At 49.0% G+C, this 16,818-nt stretch overlaps 3 protein-coding genes across 3 annotated transcripts; 2 read left to right on the forward strand and 1 right to left on the reverse strand.

Annotated features, from left to right (window-relative positions):
- Positions 1-39: 39 nt before the first annotated feature.
- Positions 40-4,099, forward strand: AKR7A2 (aldo-keto reductase family 7 member A2). The gene is made up of 7 exons (XM_031613244.2): positions 40-271; positions 1,144-1,331; positions 1,817-1,921; positions 2,597-2,693; positions 2,884-2,983; positions 3,383-3,512; positions 3,599-4,099. The coding sequence occupies exons 1-7, from the start codon at positions 55-57 to the stop codon at positions 3,758-3,760; spliced, it is 999 nt and encodes a 332-aa protein (XP_031469104.1). The 5' UTR covers positions 40-54; the 3' UTR covers positions 3,761-4,099.
- A 221-nt stretch (positions 4,100-4,320) lies between these two features.
- MRTO4 (MRT4 homolog, ribosome maturation factor) lies at positions 4,321-6,454 on the reverse strand. Its single transcript, XM_031613246.2, has 8 exons — positions 6,342-6,454; positions 6,080-6,138; positions 5,913-6,016; positions 5,740-5,821; positions 5,524-5,591; positions 5,147-5,298; positions 4,794-4,870; positions 4,321-4,639 (listed from the first exon to the last, which is right to left on the reverse strand). The coding sequence occupies exons 1-8, from the start codon at positions 6,367-6,369 to the stop codon at positions 4,478-4,480; spliced, it is 732 nt and encodes a 243-aa protein (XP_031469106.1). The 5' UTR covers positions 6,370-6,454; the 3' UTR covers positions 4,321-4,477.
- Positions 6,455-6,484: 30 nt separating this feature from the next.
- EMC1 (ER membrane protein complex subunit 1) lies at positions 6,485-16,644 on the forward strand. Its single transcript, XM_031613243.2, has 23 exons — positions 6,485-6,634; positions 6,710-6,834; positions 7,230-7,295; positions 7,411-7,504; positions 7,832-7,960; positions 8,110-8,236; positions 8,372-8,521; positions 8,887-9,054; positions 9,472-9,543; positions 9,961-10,017; positions 10,262-10,384; positions 10,608-10,704; positions 11,208-11,324; positions 12,248-12,447; positions 12,681-12,830; positions 13,031-13,192; positions 13,462-13,581; positions 13,824-13,961; positions 14,294-14,467; positions 14,629-14,839; positions 15,067-15,151; positions 15,596-15,725; positions 15,903-16,644. The coding sequence occupies exons 1-23, from the start codon at positions 6,558-6,560 to the stop codon at positions 16,080-16,082; spliced, it is 2,952 nt and encodes a 983-aa protein (XP_031469103.2). The 5' UTR covers positions 6,485-6,557; the 3' UTR covers positions 16,083-16,644.
- Positions 16,645-16,818: the final 174 nt, after the last annotated feature.

A 16,818-nucleotide genomic window follows, 5' to 3' on the forward strand; every position in this document is an offset into this window, starting at 1 on the left:
CCCCGCGCGCATGCGCAGTGCGGGCACAACGAGCTCCTCCTTCCCGCCCCGCGCATGCGCAGTGGCGGCGGCAAGATGGCGGGCGGAGCGCGGCCGGGGATCGTGCTGGGCGCGATGGAGATGGGGCGGCGCGCGGGCCCTGAGGCGAGCTCCGCCATGTTGCGCGCCTTCCTGCGGCGCGGACACCGCCTGCTCGACACCGCCCACATGTACGCGGGCGGGGAGTCCGAGCGCATCCTCGGCACGCTGCTGGCCGGCGGGGAGCAGTCGGGTATGGGGCGGGTTGTGAGGGGAAAAGCGCGGTCTGTGGCGTTATGCGGGGGGAGGGGTCTCCCCACGGCCCTGAGGAGGAGGGAGTCCCTGATTGCTGAGGTAAAAGGGACTCGTTTTGATGGGTTGATCCCTGATTCCTGAGGAGAAGGGCTCTCCCTGCTGGACTGAGGTGTTTGTGAGGTAAAGAGGACGTGGTGTGTATGGTAGAGCCCTGGTCCATGAGGAGAAAGGTCTGCCCGGTAAAGCTGGCATCTTCCTGAGGAGAAGGGCTCCATTTCCACGGTGGTCCCTATTTCCAGGGCAGTCTTCCTGAGCAATAGGGCCCGCTCTGCTCAGCTGACGTATTTCTGAGAAAATCAGACCTTGGTTTGCATTGCAGAACCCCTGATTCATGAGGAGAGTGTTCCTCCCGCTATGCTGTTGTATTCTGAGGAAAAGGGGCCTCGGATTTTAGGGCAGATCCCAAGACCTCAAGGAGAAGGGTCTCCTCTGTTATCCTCATAGAATTGCCAGGGTTGGAAGGGACCTCAAGGATCATGAGTCTCCAACCTCCCTGCCACATGCAGGGCCACCAACCTCCCCATCTAATGCTAGACCAGGCATTATCCTGAGGTATTTCTGAGGAAAAAGAGAGCCTGGTTTGTATGCAGATGCCCAATCCGTGAGGAGAAGGGCCTTCCTCTGCAAGCTGATGTATTTCTGAAGAAAAGAGCCTTTGATTTTTGGGCCAGACCCCCATCCCAAGGAAGAGGGTCCCTCTGATGATGTGTTTCCAAGAAGAACATGCTTTGAAAGCACCCTGAGCACACTGTGCCCCATTCCCCTCTGGAGCTGGGAGCATCGCTGCTCATTCCTCTTTCCCCTTTGCAGTGGAAGTGGCAACCAAGGCCAACCCTTGGGAAGGGAAGACGCTGAAGCCAGAGAGTGTGCGGTCACAGCTGAACACATCCCTGGAAAGGCTGCAGAGGACGAGCGTTGAGCTCTTCTACCTCCATGCCCCCGACCATGGGACCCCAGTGGAGGAGACGCTGCGTGCCTGCAATGAGCTGCACAAGGAGGTAAAGCAGAGCTGGGGCTGCTTCTTGATTCCCTCCTGACACTTTTTCAGTGCTTGCTGTGCTCCTGTGCAGTGCAGGGTGTGTGTGGTGCTCTGGGGAAGGAGCCCAGGTGACCAGGGGAGTGCCAAGAGCTGCGGCACTGCTGCATGTTCACGTGATGCCCTTTGCTCTCAGGAGCATTGGAAAATGTTAGAACTGATGAACTTTGCTTTCTGCTGTGTTAATTGAGCCAGCTAATGTTATTCTCATGATGGGCAGAGAAGAATTCATCAACTGCATTAGTCTGAGAATTGAAACTAGAAGGTGTGAATTCAAAACATAAAATAAAGGTTATGTTTTTGTCAGGTGTTACATTGCAGTGGGGATCAACAGAGAACTCTGGGCTAAATTTCAGTGGTGTCCCCTTCACCATACACATTTTGCATTTCATAGGTATAAATACTGTTTTAAAAGCTGGATCTGAATGCTTTTTTATTCCTCTGCAGGGAAAGTTTAAAGAACTCGGCCTGTCAAACTACGCAGCGTGGGAGGTGGCAGAAATCTGCACCATCTGCAAATGCAACAACTGGCTGATGCCGACTGTGTACCAGGTGAGGTATGTGGGAGCCCTGTGCTCTGTGTTACAAACACAGGGGAGCTGCTGCAGTTAGCCCAGGGAGTCTTTCTGGGACATGGGTAGTTAGAAAGCTGGGTGAGATCACTTCCCAGAAAGAGCTGAGTGTGTGCTTCGTGCTTGAGTCAGTCACTCTCGTGATGGGGAACTGAAGTAATTATTGCATTGTTTGCAATCCTTTAGAAAGTCAGTTCCTAGCGAGTTAATCATGTTGTCTGACCTGATTCCACCCTTCTGGGTAAGAGAACTCAGGGAAGGGTGAGGAAGAGGCTGTCCCAGCTTCTTCAAAGCACCATTGATCAAGCACTCCTCCGCTATTAAGGGGAATCGCATTTCTGAGGAGGAATTTTGCTACTGCAGTTGTTTGTCTTGGTGAAACACTAAATGATTTTGCCAGGCTGTGCATCTGCTGCAAGGGCAGATCCCAAGATGCTAGGTTTTGTTTACAAGCAGCCAGTAAAATGAGAGGAAAAGTAGGATGAAGCATAGAAATGCATAACTCTACCCATTAACTGCACTGCTGGCAGGCAGGTTTGGGGTCACTGCTGGGTGACTCCCAGGTACCACCTGCTAAGCAGAGCCAGGTCATGGTTTAGCAGTCAGGATTTGTGCTGGGAGGTCTGAGGGCATCCTGTGCTTTGTCTTTGTGCAGGGCATGTACAATGCAACCACCCGCCAGGTAGAGCTGGAGTTGTTCCCTTGTCTGAGACACTACGGGCTGCGCTTCTACGCCTACAATCCATTGGCTGGTATGGGGAGGTGTGATGGGAGGGATGTGGCTGTGGGTAACCAAAAGTAGGTGTGTGGCCACAGGGTTTGTTAAGGTGTCACCTGGATTGGAGATGCCTGGCTAGGTGTGGAGGCTTGGAGACAAGGTCGTGCCTTGTAGGGCAGTGTAAGAGCTGGTGCATTGCTAAACATGCTGCTGACACTTTGCAGGAGGGCTGCTGACTGGAAAGTACAAGTATGAGGACAAAGACACACGCCAGCCCACTGGAAGATTTTTTGGGAATGACTGGGCTCAAGCCTACAGGGACAGGTGTGTCCTGAGCTGATGAACAGGGAACTGGGGCTGCATTTAAACAAAACCATCCAAATCCTAACGATCAGCTGGGAGGGAGCAAAATGGACCCAAGCTCGCTCTGTGATTCTGCAGGCTCATGTCCTTTCTCAGTGGCTGCAGGGCAGCCTTCATGCTGCTGCCCCCAGGGTTGGGGATACTGAGCACCTCGCTTCCTCCTTTCAGAGGCACTTGGGCTGTGCCTCGTGACTGAGCTTTGCAGAGAGGGTCAGCTTCCCCCTGCCTGGATTGCAGAAGCCTGGGGGCTACAAATAGCTATACAAAGCTTTTCAAAGGCCTTTCACACTTGCTTGGAATATGGATTTATGATTCTCGAGGGCAGTGATGTTGATTTATTTATTTTTTTTCTTCTTGCAGGTACTGGAAGAAGCACAACTTTGAAGGAATTGAACTAGTAGAAAAAGCTCTGAAAGATGCTTATGGTTCCAATGCACCAAGCCTGACCTCGGCCGCATTGCGTTGGTTGTACCACCACTCCAAGCTACAGGTCAGAGTTCAGCAGCATTCAGAGTTTGACTTGGGAGGCAAGCTGGGGTTATTTTGGAATGAATGATTCCCATTCTGGCTTCGCAGGGTTCTCTTGGAGACGCAGTGATCATTGGGATGTCCAACATGGAGCAGTTGGAGCAGAATTTGAACTACAGCGAGGAGGGCCCACTGCTTCCACCTGTAGTGGAGGCGTTTGACAAAGCCTGGAATCTGACTGCACATGACTGCCCCAACTACTTCCGCTAGAGAGTGGCAGAGGGAAGTGCAGGCAGCTGAGCAGCACGGAGCATAAATGTGAGGTACTCACTCACACCGCCCTCTGGGTGGCAGGCTGTGATTTGTCCCGTTAATGAAGCTTTGTAGGATCGGCCGTTCCTGTGCCTACATTTACCCCTGTCAGCACTACAGGTGTGGGGCCATGCCTTACACTTTCTCCCCTTGGGGACCTTTACCCAGCACATGCTGTGATTAAAAATGCACTTAATCAAGGGAAGTGGAGCACGTAACTGAGTGAAGGTTTTAGTTCTGCTTTCAGTTAATAACGAATCTTCAGTGTGGATGAGAATAAACCATTTTTCTAATGCAGTCACTGTCTCTTAATAGCAGAGCTTTTAACCTGCTTTCCAGCTCAGAAATAAGCCTGAGCCAAAATGCCTGCAGAGCTAAAACTGACCCTAGTGAAGTAGAACTCTGGGGCAGGGCAGAGCTGGCTTCCCATGAGCTGTGGAGGCCAACTTGGGCCTGAAATGTATCTTCCATTCCTCAGATCCCAGCAGTACTCAATAACAGGCAGCACTGACAAAATCTGAGGGTTTTATATATGTTTTTATATAAAAAAAGTAGTTAGATCATCTTTAAGAATGTTGAGTTAATCACGTGTCCTGCTGCAGACAGGGAAGGAAAACATCCTCATCTTTCAGCTCTAAAATAGAGCTGTCTAGTGTCCAAGCACAAGGACTGCTACTAGTCCTCACTGATGTCAACGTCCTCCTCTTCTTCCTCCTCTTCCTTTTCTTCCTCCTCATCCTCCTCATCTCCCACAAGTTTCTGGAAGTCTCCAGTCTCAGAATTCCACAGGAATTTGATGGTCACTTTGAACTCTGCCATCTCGTAGCCAAAGAGTTTCTAGGAAAGGACACAGACTTGTCATCCCACCTCGTTATCCCCATGGCCAGGCTAACGATACAGATATTAGATAAGCTGATTGTGAGAACCACACAGAACAGTGCATTTCCCTGTGGCAGTGACTGTGCCTGCAGGGCTGTGTTCCATTGCTCACCAGGACACGTGCTTGCTCGGGGGTCAGAATGTCCCCTTCTTTGCAGACTTCATAATCTGAAAGCAGCGTCACCACTCCTGAGGGAACAAAAGCTCTTGAAACAGGCTAAGAAAACCCCACATCTGGCTTCTCAGTGGAACTGTTTGCACTGCAGAAGGAGAGCACAAGGCTGGCTTCCTTCCTTCCTGTGACAGCAGTCAGGGAAGGCTGGCACAACAGGAAGAAAATAAGGCTTTGAGCACCAGCTTTTCTCCAAAAAAGTCCCAAGTCTCAGTCCCAAGTGCCTATACAATGTTCTCCCTAAAAGATGTTGCACAGACTCGGAACAGAAGGGAAGCAGCTCCCTTACATACCTTTCTTTAAAGCTGTTGGCAATCCCAGCTGTCGCAGCTGAGGCTCCATGGAATGGGGGAACTGCTCCAAGGGCCCCGTGTCCAGGCTGACGGTGTAAGTTGCCTTGTTCCCTGCCCTCGCAAAATCCACCTCCTTGAAGCTGGAGAACCACCTGAGGCAGATTGGCAGACAGAGCTGCAGAAATGGGGGCATTTTTTGACAGAGCAGAACAAGAGGGTGCTGAGCTGCGGGCTTTGTACTGCATTCTGCTGATGGAAATGCCCAGAGGACCTGGGGTGCATCTCAGGCTGGTGCTGATCAGAGCAGCAGTGAGGAAAGGAGCAGCCTGTGTGTGTTTCAGGCTGAGCTGTGACAGGGGCTGCACACACATACTTACTCATCCACCTCCTCCTTGGTGCGATTGGTGAAGAGGAGACCAACCTCCCCCCTCAGGTGCTTGCTGACCTGCGAGACAGGAGCACAGAGGTGCTGAGGCAGCATTGGGACTCAGAGTTTAGGCTGGAAAAGACCTTCACGACCACCCCAACCCACCACATCCTGCAGTGCCACACCTACAGCTGTGCCCATTCTGTTTCCAACTGAGACCCCCCACCTTATGCAGGTTCTCCCGATATTCGCTGCTCGGCTCCCGGCCCAGCGCCACCATCATCACTTTGTTCTTTCCGAAGAAGATCCTACAATGCAAAGAAGAGGAAGATGATGAAGACCAGAAGGCTGCGAGGCCAGTATTGTCTCACTCTCCTCACCTCCCAGCCCTGCGCTCACCGGCTGTGCTTCCAGGCGTTCCGCACGTCCTTCAGCTTGTTGTTCCTCATGTTGGCCACGGAGAAGATGAAGATGTGTTTGTAGGTATCGACGCATCGCCGCAGCTGCACGACAGCGGTTAGCGGGGCCGGGGGGAGCGGGGGGGGGAGCGGGGCAGCACGACTCACCTCAGCGATCAGCGCCTGCTTGGCTTCCAAACCCTTCCTGGGTGTCCGTGTCAGGGACACTGCGGGGAGCGGAGCGGGGGGATGCGGTTAAAGAGGGAAGGGAAGGGAAGGGAAGGGAAGGGAAGGGAAGGGAAGGGAAGGGAAGGGAAGGGAAGGGAAGGGAAGGGAAGGGAAGGGAAGGGAAGGGAAGGGAAGGGAAGGGAAGGGAAGGGAAGGGAAGGGAAGGGAAGGGAAGGGAAGGGATACGGGCTGCCGCGCTCACCCTTGCGATCCCGCTTGGACTTCGGCATGGCGCCGCCGTGCTTCGAGGCCCCCCGGGCGCCGCGGGGGCTGCCGGGATGTTGCGGGCTGCCCCGCGCGGTGCCTGAGCGCAGCCGCGCGCCGCTCACTGTCGAATTCCGTTCAGGCAGCGCGCAGGGCAGCCCCGTGAGACGCGAGGCCCCCGGAGCTCAGCGCGGGGCACGACGGGAGCGCTGCCATGGCGGCGGGGCTGTGGGTGCTGCTGTTGCCGCTGGCGGCCGCCGTGTACGAGGACCAAGTGGGGAAGTTCGACTGGTGAGTGCCGGGCCGACGCCACGGGCTTCTTTCTTCCCGCTGCTCGCACCCGTCTCACGCTGCCCGTCCCCGCAGGAGGCAGCAGTACGTTGGGAAGCTGAAGTTCGCCTCTCTGGAGGCCGCGCAGGGCTCCAAGAAGCTGCTGGTGGGCACGGAGAAGAACGTGGTGGCAGCGCTCAACTCCCGCAGCGGCGAAATCCGTGAGTGGGGCGGGGGAGGGCCGGGCACGGGGTGCTCGGGGTGGGCCTGTGGTGCTGCTGAGGGCGGCTGCTCCTGCAGCTGCAGTCTGCTGTTGAGTTGTTTGAGTTGGAAAAGAGCTCCAGGATCCTCCAACCCAGCCGACTGTGCTGCTGCCCTCAGTGCCACATCTCCGTGCTGAATATCTGCAGGGATGGTGACCCCACGCCTCCTTGTGCAGCTGTGTCAGCACATCACTGCTATTTCAGAGCAGAGATTGTCCTTGAAATCCAACCTGCACCTCCCACAACGTGCAGTGAGGATACGGCTCTTTGGGAAGTCCTGAGGCTGTGGGTTTGAGAGCAGTAACCAACAGCTTTGTTGTGCCCACCTCCTTCTCACTTTCTGTGTCTCTCAGTGTGGCGCCATGCAGATAAAGCCACCCCTGAAGGAGCGATCGACGCGATGCTGATCCACGGGCAGGGTGAGAAAATCACAGCAGCAGCACACGGGAGCTGTCCTGCTGCCAGAGCTCCTGGCTCTGCTGCCCCGTGCTGGGCGCAGGTTCTGGGTTCACCTCCCCTTTGCTCTCTGTGCAGATGCCATCACTGTATCCAGCGCTGGGCGCATCCTGCGTTCCTGGGAGACCAACATTGGAGGGCTGAACTGGGAGACATCGCTGGACACGGGCAGGTGGTGTTGGTTGGGGCTCTCTCCCATCTTTGTTACAGGGATAAGTTAGCATTAAGTTAGCAAGCTTAACATACCTGGACTACAGTACAACAGTTGGGAGATTAGACTCTGAAAATCTGGATGTTGTGAGAGCAGCTGGTTGGTGGTTGTATCCAGGGCTCTGTTAACTTCCAGGGATGAGAATGTGGTCTTTGGGTGTCTTGCATGCGTAGATAATAATACAGCTGTAGGTAATACAGCTATTAAATGTCCAGAAAAAGGAAAAACTCACCCTGTTTGATAACCTGCAGATAACTCTCTAATTTATCATGTCTGAATTGTGCTTAGTTTCCAGACCGCGAGTCTGGTGGGGCTGCAGGATGCAGTGAAGTATGTGGCAGTGCTGAAGAAGGCAGCCATCTCCCTGCACTACCTGTCCAATGGGCACCAGAAGTGGGTAGAACATCTGCCAGAAAGGTGAGAATGTATTTGAAGCAGAAGCAGAAATTTCAGATTCAGATCCTGAATCCTGAGGAAAAGATGCTGCAGTTCTCTCATGTTCTTGAAAACCTTTGGTAGCAATAACACGAGAAAACAATGCTTCATGACCTTTGTTTCTCTCACAGTGAGAATACTCAGTACCAGATGTTATATTCCCGTGGGGCTGGAGTCATCCACGTGCTTGGAGTTGTCCCCCAGAGCCACTTGAAGGTTTTAACGCTCAGCGTGGAGGATGGAGAGGTCATAGAACAGGTAGTGCTCGATTATGGATCCAAAATAGCAAATTTGATATGAACAAACACAGTGTGTGGAATTGTGTCAGTAAGTTCATTCTTTGAAGACAGTTTTGCTGTTGGCGTCTTCATCTCTTGATGTCTCTCTTGGCAGACCAAAGTAGCAGCCCCATGGCTGAAGAGCTTAAATGGAGCCTGCGGTGTGGTGGGGGAAGCAGTGTTGGTGTGTGCAGACACAGCCACGCATTCGCTCTATGTTTGCTCCTTGGAGACTGAGCAGGAGATGAAGCAGATCCCGCTGCAGGTGAGCAGTGCTGAGAGACTTCATATGCACTTATCCAGCTGATTTGGTGCCTAACTGCACCTTGGAGGATAGGGGTTCTCCTGCAGGTAACCTACACAGTGACTGAGGAGGTGCTGGGGGCAATGTGATCCATAAGTAAGAGGGAGAAAACTGTGTGCTGTGTCTGTCTTAAGTCAATTTGTCTGGATTGGTGTTGCCAGAGCCTTGCTTCAACAGCAGTCCAGGTCTTATTGCTTTTGCTCTTTGTTTTTCATGATGCACGTAACTTCTTCACAAAAGTGTCTGTTGCTGCTGATAAAAAGAAGCTATTAGTTTCATGGCAGAAGAAGTTTTCATGAATGCACGTGCTTGTCTTCTTTCCACAGTCACTTGACCTGGAGTTTGCTGATGGCTTCCAGCCCAGGATATTGGCTACTCAGCCCAGCGTGATCAACGCTTCGCGGACTCAGTTCTTCCTGCAGCTGTCTCCAGGTCACTTCTCTCTGCTGCAGTGCAAACAGGGGCTGCTCAGCCACCTGCGAGACTTCCAGCAGGTAACCAGGAAAAAGGCATTCCACTGAGAGGGCCAATAGAGCTTAACATTCCTTACAACAGTCAAACATCCCTTCTGTGTTCCAAGCAAGTGTTCTGAGCAAGCTGCTGAATTTCTCTTTTCTTGTGCTCTCTGCTGCAACATTTGGAAAGCATTTGGTTTTATTTATATCATCTGCTGACACATTTCCAAGCATTTGTTTAGTTGTCCTTTGTTGGTGACAGCTATGCTGGGTTTCGGGTGAATGGTCACTGTCTTTGAGGAATGTTTTCAGCTTCAGAGAGATTTTTTTGTCAGACAACACAAAACTTGGCCATGAAATCATCTTTTGTTAGTTGCAGTCTGGATTAATTTGCTACACAGGTAGTTTTTTTATTGTGTTATATGACTTACTGCTGCTTTTGTTTGTTTGTTTAAGGCAGCTCTGGTGAGCTTTGCAACAACTGGGGAAAAGACTGTTGCTGCTGTGCTGACCTGTAGGAACGAACTGGTGGGTACAGCTTGTCAGAACTGTGTTTAGCACAGCTCTGTGATCTGAACGTGCCTTGGGAGTGGGTTCCACACTTGTATTCCTTTTCAGGCCTGGATAATGAGTAACTTGGGAATGAGTGAGATTTAACAATCTTTTCAGGCCTAAGAAGTCAATGGTAATGCATGCAGATCTTGGTTACAGCCAGATAAAGCTCACCTTGTCTGAACTGTTGGTGTGTAATGTAGAAGTCCACTTTACTGATCTGCAGTGGATTTCAGTTCTTATGGGCACCGAGTTGAGCACAGCCTCATTTTTAGCAGAACTATCTGCTATTTTCAGAGCCAACCTGAGACTTTTCAAGCACACAAAGCAATGTATTTATCCTACTCTCATGGGTGTGTCAAACCATGTTACCTTTTGTCTTCCTCATTTCAGAAACCTGGAAGTTCTGACGGCCTTCATGGAAGTGCTCTGGAGGATTCCCAGAAACAAGTATGAGGGGGATCGTTCCCATATGCAATAGAAGTTCTTGACAGTCCCTTTCCTTCCTTTGCTTGTGGGAACATAGAACACAGAAGATTTTAAAGCTTGGTTTTGGAGGCTGATGTTTCACACCAGCTCCAGATAAATAATCTAAAAACATTTTGAAGCCATAGTTCTTGCTCACATGAGATTCTGCTGCAGAATTTGGCGTGACAGGTAAATTTATCTCAGCATTTTTTGTACGATGTTACAGGAATCCTTAACCTGTTCCAATCAAACCTACAACATCAATCTCTATCTGGTTGAAACTGGACAAAGATTGCTGGATACCACGATTACCTTTAACCTGGAGCAGAACGGTGCCAAGCCAGAGCAGGTGAGTGGGAAAAGATTACTGCAATCCTGTGATTTGTGGGGCTTGCAATGCCCTTCATACCCTGATTTGGCATCATTTGTAGAGCTGTTGAGATCAGGTGAGAAGATTACTGCATGCAGCTATCCTGTTTGCTCTTATTTCACCTGAGAGTTCACTGTTATCCAAGCAGACGGTGTGATCACAAACCTGACTGTTTGGCTTACTCTTCTTCTTTTTCCTTCAGCTCTACATCCAGGTTTTCCTGAAGAAGGATGACTCAGTGGGCTACCGAGCCTTGGTGCAAACAGAAGACCACATGCTGCTGTTCCTCCAGCAGCCAGGTGATTGGCACAAACAGAAAACCTGGCCTAGGTTTTAGCAGCAACCTTCTTGTTCTGGATGAGAAGAAAACTCCAGTGCTGTAGAACCCAGGCCCCATATTTTAGGATTGCTTTCTTTGGAAACTGATGTGCTGTGGAACTGATGGACTGAACTGATGTGTGGTCTTGCATCATATCTTGCATCTCAAAAGATATCTCAGCTGAGACAACTGTTCTGCCGTGCTCTTTGTACAGGGAAAGCCTATCAATTTTATAGTGTTTTATTTTTAGTTTAGGGTTTTTTTGAGGGGTTGGGGGGCAGAGATTTCAAACATCTTACCATAGGGTGAGTCTAAGCCATGTTTTAGATCTTGATGTTTCTGCAGAAAAAAATCCTCGTGGCAGATAACACATATTTGCAGAAAGGGTTGGAGGTCCATCTCAGTGATGTGAACGTTCTAGGGTTTATATCCTTATATTTCATTTTGATTTTTCCAATATCCTGTACTTGTTTTTTGTACCAGGAAAGGTTGTGTGGAGCAGAGAGGAGTCGCTGGCAGAAGTGGTGAGCTTGGAGATGGTGGACCTGCCTCTGACGGGTGCACAGGCTGAGTTGGAGGGAGAATTTGGGAAGAAGGCAGGTAAGCCATAGACTAGTGGAATCATCCTTAAGCATATGAGTCTGTTTGTTTTTCTCTCTGAAGAAGTATATCAATTTCTTTTTCCTCTGAACTGAGAGTTAAGATTCAAATTTTCACTCCTGGCAATTAAAGTGAGCAGAAATAAACCCATTTCTGCCTTGACTTTTAAAGTCTGATGCAAAAGACAGAGGACAGAAACGTATTACAGTCAAAACCAATCACCCTCTGTGGGTGATCTTCACCATTCCCCCTAAACATTTCCCTTTGATCCCCTTAGAGTGCCCTTTCTGGAAGACCCATTTGCAATAGCTTTTGTTTTTGCTTTGTTTTGTTCTTCTTGCTGTCCTGGATGCAGCTATTCAAGGTAACCTCAGACTGCATGCAGTGTTTTCTAATTGCTTCTAATTAACACTTCTCAGTGGAACTTGATTTTCTTTCTGTTTGCTTTCCTAATAGTGAAATACACTCGATGCCTGGTGTTTTGCTTCTTTCAAGTAGCTAAATATCAACTCTTATTGGACAGAATTGTGGTTTTTGATGTGGTTTTTTTTTTTATTTTATTTTAACAACAGTCATTTCTGTTGATCTGAGTGATGGATGTAGAGGGAGATGCAGACCTCACAAGTTGGTTAGCTTCAGGAGGGCATGAGCAAGAAGGAATACTAAAGAAGTAGTTAAGTTCTCTAGATGAAGGTTTGCTTTCAGTTGATATTTTGGGCTGAGATGTAAGTGGGAAAAGGTTGGTAAATACCAGAGGGTCTGTCACAGAAATGAGTATTCTGCTATTCTGGAGGGAAAGGCAGAGGAAAACAGGTGGCATAAGTTCATGCATGGCAGTGTTTCTTCTGGCTGAGGCTGTAATCTCAGATGTGGAGTGGGATGTGGATGTTTTTCCTTTGTTACCACCATTGGTCTGTTTGCAGATGGATTGCTGGGGATGTTTCTGAAACGGCTGTCCTCCCAGCTTATCCTGCTGCAAGCCTGGACTGCTCACCTTTGGAAGATGTTCTACGATGCCAGGAAACCCCGGAGCCAGATTAAAAATGAGATTAACATTGACAATCTAGCCAGGGATGAGTTCAACCTCCAGAAAATGATGGTGATGGTCACTGCTTCAGGAAAGGTGAGGAAGCCAGAGCAGTACTCTGCTTCTAGACTGAAGTGAAGAGCCTCAACACTGAATTCCCCCCCAGTTTTTACCTGGGCTTTGAGAATAATATCTTGAAGATGTGCAGAGTACTTTTGTGGTAGCTTTGAGGAGGAACTGAAACTCTTATTTCGTACCCCAGAAGAAGGTGCAGTGCTTGAATGTGAGAGAGATGTTCTTAACTTTGGTTTTGCTCTGCCTCTGCTCAGCTTTTTGGCATTGAAAGCAGTTCTGGCACCATCCTATGGAAGCAGTACCTCAGGAACGTGAGACCAGGTGCCTCCCTCAAGCTGATGGTCCAAAGAACAACAGCCCACTTCCCCCACCCTCCACAGTGCACCTTGCTTGTTAAGGATAAGGTGGGTCCCTCTCCTCTGTCCTTCAAAGCATGGTGTCTCATTAGAGAAATGACTTCAGTGCTATAACAACGTCCAGACAGAATGCTCTGATGGAGCAGCTGAATCTAGGTTTTGAATAATGAGCAGTGGCAGATAACTGGTAGAAAAACAGCTCTTTAGTCTGTCTTAAATAAAGTTTTGCATCTTGTTTTGGTTCTTAGGAAACCAAAATGAGCTTTCTGTACGTCTTTAACCCTATTTTTGGGAAGAGAAGCCAAGTAGCACCCCCTGTTTTGAAGCGTCCAGTTCTTCAGACTTTGCTTCTGCCTATTATGGATCAAGACTACGCCAAAGTGCTGCTTCTGATTGATGATGAGTACAAGGTAAATTGCTTTGCCTGGAGACAGTTTTCAGTGATTCCATTTCCTATGGGAGCAGAACAAAAAAACCATTTGCCATTAAGTCCCAGATTCCATTTCCTTTGGGAGCAGAACAAAAAAAACATTTGCCATTAAGTCCCATTTTACACAAAACTATGGGGTTATTCTAGTAAGGCAGACCTCATCCTGCTTAACTGATTCGAAATAATCTGCTGTGTTTTCTGTTTGCCTGTTCATTTTTAACCTCTTCCCATTTTTCTTTGCTTTCCCAGGTTACAGCTTTCCCAGCAACTAAGAATGTTCTTCGCCAGTTGGAAGAAATGGCCCATTCCATCTTCTTTTATCTAGTGGATGCCGAGCAGGGAAAGCTGTCTGGGTTCAGATTGAAAAAGGTATGGAAGGTATCTTACAATCTAAATGATGTCACCTCCTTAAATGTTGTTTGGGTAACAGTAGATCACTTGGTTTATTGTGTTTTGCTTGGAATAAAAGCAATTCAGCTGACTTAAGAATTCTTTCAAGCTTTAAAATGCGTCTCAGAAGCATTAAAAAGAAAGCTCCTCATGTCTTACTGGTTGAGGTGGTGTCTTGTGAGGACAGATAAACTTTCCCACGTGGTGCTTTTTTCTTGCAGGACTTGACAACAGAGGAGAGCTGGCAGGTAGCCATACCCACTGAAGTACAGAGGATAGTGACAGTGAAAGGGAAGAGATCCAGTGAGCACGTGCACTCCCAGGGCCGTGTGATGGGAGACCGCAGTGTTCTCTATAAGGTACCATAGGAGCTTTCTGTTGATGCAAGATTTCAGCATTTGTGGACACTGCTTTGAGCCTTTGCTCTGTGGTGCCACTTCTTTATTTCTTTCTACATGCATCAGTGTCTACAGTCTTCCCAAACAATGCTAATTGTGTTGCAGGTTTCTTTTGCAATTTTTTTTTTTTCTGGCTGCAATTAACTCGGGCATCTAATGATGGGGAAATTGCTGCTTGATTTCTTCCTATTTGCTCTAATAGGATAATATGCCTAGTTCCAAGTGAAATGCAGATAAATGCAGTGCCTGGTAGGTGAGGATCTTACCTGATCTTTCTTTTCTTGCTGCTACAGTCCTTGAATCCAAACCTGCTTGCAGTGGTGACAGAGAGCACCGATACGCACCACGAGCGCACTTTTGTTGGGATATTTCTGATTGATGGAGTCACAGGCAGGATCATCCACTCATCAGTACAGAAGAAAGCAAAGGGACCTGTCCACATCGTCCACTCAGAGAACTGGGTGGTGGTAAGGAGCGTTATTCTGTTCTTACTCTTGATTTTTAGGAGTTAGGGCCAATTGCCAAACTTAACCGGAGAAGACATTTGATCATCTTCTGTGATTTCCTGCTACCTCTCTACCATTGAGTCAGCGTGCCCTGCATTCCTAAAATCCTTCTTTCATTTCAGTACCAGTACTGGAACACAAAGGCACGTCGGAATGAGTTCACTGTGCTGGAGCTGTATGAGGGGACAGAGCAATACAACGCCACAGCCTTCAGCTCCCTGGACCGCCCGCTTTTACCTCAGGTCCTCCAGCAGTCGTACATCTTCCCCTCTGCCATCAGTGCCATGGAAGCCACCATCACTGAGCGAGGCATCACCAGCCGGCATTTGCTGAGTAAGTGCCTGCTGCTCTGGTCTGAACGTGGTGATTATTCTTGCATAAGTCAGGCACTGTGCTCAAAACCAGGCCAGTGTCTTCTGTGGCCAAGATCTTGCTTGCCTATGGGCTGCTCTGGACTCCTGGCAAGTGCTAGAACGTGCACTAGGAGAGTGTTTCTATTACCTATTAGAAAATGCTGTCAGAACTGACAGTTTTTAAGATTCATTTCTTTTCACATGCAGTCGGACTTCCCTCTGGTGCCATCCTCTCCCTTCCCAAGGCTCTGTTGGATCCTCGCCGACCAGAGATCCCCACGGAGCAGAGCAGGTAAGGAAGGCACAACAGCTGCTATTCCTGTTTGAAGATGGATGGATTTTGTGTATAATAAGAGAATGTGATACAGTGTACAGATTTGGGGCATTTTTTGCAGGAATTTAAGTGAAGCTGCCTTGTTCCCTGTATGTGACAGTGGAATATATGTAATACAGCAGGTCTTATAATCAGCAAAAACCCTAAGAGATAGCAGTTTGAGTAACTGGCTGTTAGAGCAACACACAAAACATTAGAGCCCTAACTGGAGGCTGCTGCAGTGCAGTCTGACCCATCTGGCATATTTGATTGCTTTCTTGCAGCAAAAATAAATCTCTAGAGCAGAGCTGCTAATTTTGCTGTTTTAGGGCAGTAGCCTGTGCTGATCAGATGAGAAACTGCAGATGATGTCCTTTGCACGCTGTTTGGATGGGTTTTGATATCTCTTTAAATGCTTTTCAGAGAAGAGAACCTGATTCCCTACTCCCCAGATGTGCAGATCCACGCCGAGAGGTTTATCAACTACAATCAGACCGTATCCCAAATAAGAGGGATTTACACAGCTCCCTCTGGTCTGGAGTCTACTTGTTTGGTGAGCATAAGGCAGCAGCTTCTGTGTGGAATTGTGGAGTGTGTGGGGAGAGCAGCAGCAGTCTGTAACTTCTGATCACGTGGCTGCTCAGCGCTTCATAATTCCTTTTTTTAATCACAACTACAGACATAGAATGATTATTTTATGAAATACCAGCTCACGATGATGTCTCTTTAGGTTGTAGCTTACGGCCTGGACATCTACCAGACCCGTGTGTACCCCTCAAAGCAGTTTGATGTCCTGAAAGATGACTACGACTACGTGCTGATCAGCAGCGTCCTCTTTGGGCTGGTGTTTGCCACAATGATCACAAAGAGACTGGCCCAGGTGAAACTGCTGAACCGTGCCTGGCGGTAGGGCTGCAGTGACAGAACAGTGGGGCTGGGGATGGCACCTGAGCACTGTTCTGGCTGAGGATCTGCAACCAAGCAGGGCTGTGGGGTTGTTAAAAATTCCAGCTGGAGTGACTGCAATGACTGCAAACATCTTGAATTTTTACTGGAAGATACTTGAGAAGAGAGCTGCTCGTGCTGCCTGTAAAGAAATGGAAGAGAAATGGTGAAGAGACACCATAACGTAACAACTTTTAAAATCTCCCACACATCCTTGCAGTCTCAGTTAAAGCCCTAAAATCTGCAGCCGCCTTCTTTACGTGATTTTAATGAAGGTAATACCAAGAATGTGTCTTTGGGGTGCCCCCTGCTGCCCCAGAGCCCACTGTGACCAGGCCTTGGGTGTGTGTGTGTGAGATGTGAGGAGCTGTGTGCTCATTTCATTAACGAGGCTAAAAGTTTCCCACCTGGCCACGGGAAACTGCCTTTTAATGAAGTTGTCAGGGCGTGGGAGCACTTGGAATGTAAAATCTCTCCATGTTCTTTATTTATTACGATTAAAACGTTACTTTCTTCCAGTTTTTAAATGTTTCTGCGTTGGAACTATAATACAATGTATAATTGTGGGCCTGTTAAACACAAAAAGCACCGCTGGGCCGTGATTCGTGGCAGTACGGATCCACTACTCAGCCTCTGTGGGGTTTCCCATCTCCGTGTGAGATTTCAAACCCCCCCTCAGCGCCCCCTGAGGCTGTGATTGG

This window comes from Phasianus colchicus, chromosome 22, assembly GCF_987193195.1.
Source record: "Phasianus colchicus chromosome 22, bPhaCol1.hap1.1, whole genome shotgun sequence".
Lineage (NCBI taxonomy): Eukaryota > Metazoa > Chordata > Aves > Galliformes > Phasianidae > Phasianus > Phasianus colchicus.

Coding starts and splice junctions, on each gene's coding strand:
- AKR7A2 (XM_031613244.2), top strand. CDS start 55: ATGCGCAGTGGCGGCGGCAAGATGGCGGGCGGAGCGCGGCCGGGGATC. Junction 2,984..3,382: donor GCTCAAGCCTACAGGGACAG/GTGTGTCCTGAG, acceptor TTCTTCTTGCAG/GTACTGGAAGAAGCACAACT. Junction 3,513..3,598: donor ACCACCACTCCAAGCTACAG/GTCAGAGTTCAG, acceptor CTGGCTTCGCAG/GGTTCTCTTGGAGACGCAGT.
- MRTO4 (XM_031613246.2), bottom strand. CDS start 6,369: ATGCCGAAGTCCAAGCGGGATCGCAAGG. Junction 6,017..6,079: donor AGCAGGCGCTGATCGCTGAG/GTGAGTCGTGCT, acceptor GCTGTCGTGCAG/CTGCGGCGATGCGTCGATAC. Junction 5,299..5,523: donor ACCAAGGAGGAGGTGGATGA/GTAAGTATGTGT, acceptor AATCTGCCTCAG/GTGGTTCTCCAGCTTCAAGG.
- EMC1 (XM_031613243.2), top strand. CDS start 6,558: ATGGCGGCGGGGCTGTGGGTGCTGCTGTTGCCGCTGGCGGCCGCCGTG. Junction 6,635..6,709: donor CAAGTGGGGAAGTTCGACTG/GTGAGTGCCGGG, acceptor CCGTCCCCGCAG/GAGGCAGCAGTACGTTGGGA. Junction 13,582..13,823: donor CTGGGTTCAGATTGAAAAAG/GTATGGAAGGTA, acceptor TTTTTCTTGCAG/GACTTGACAACAGAGGAGAG.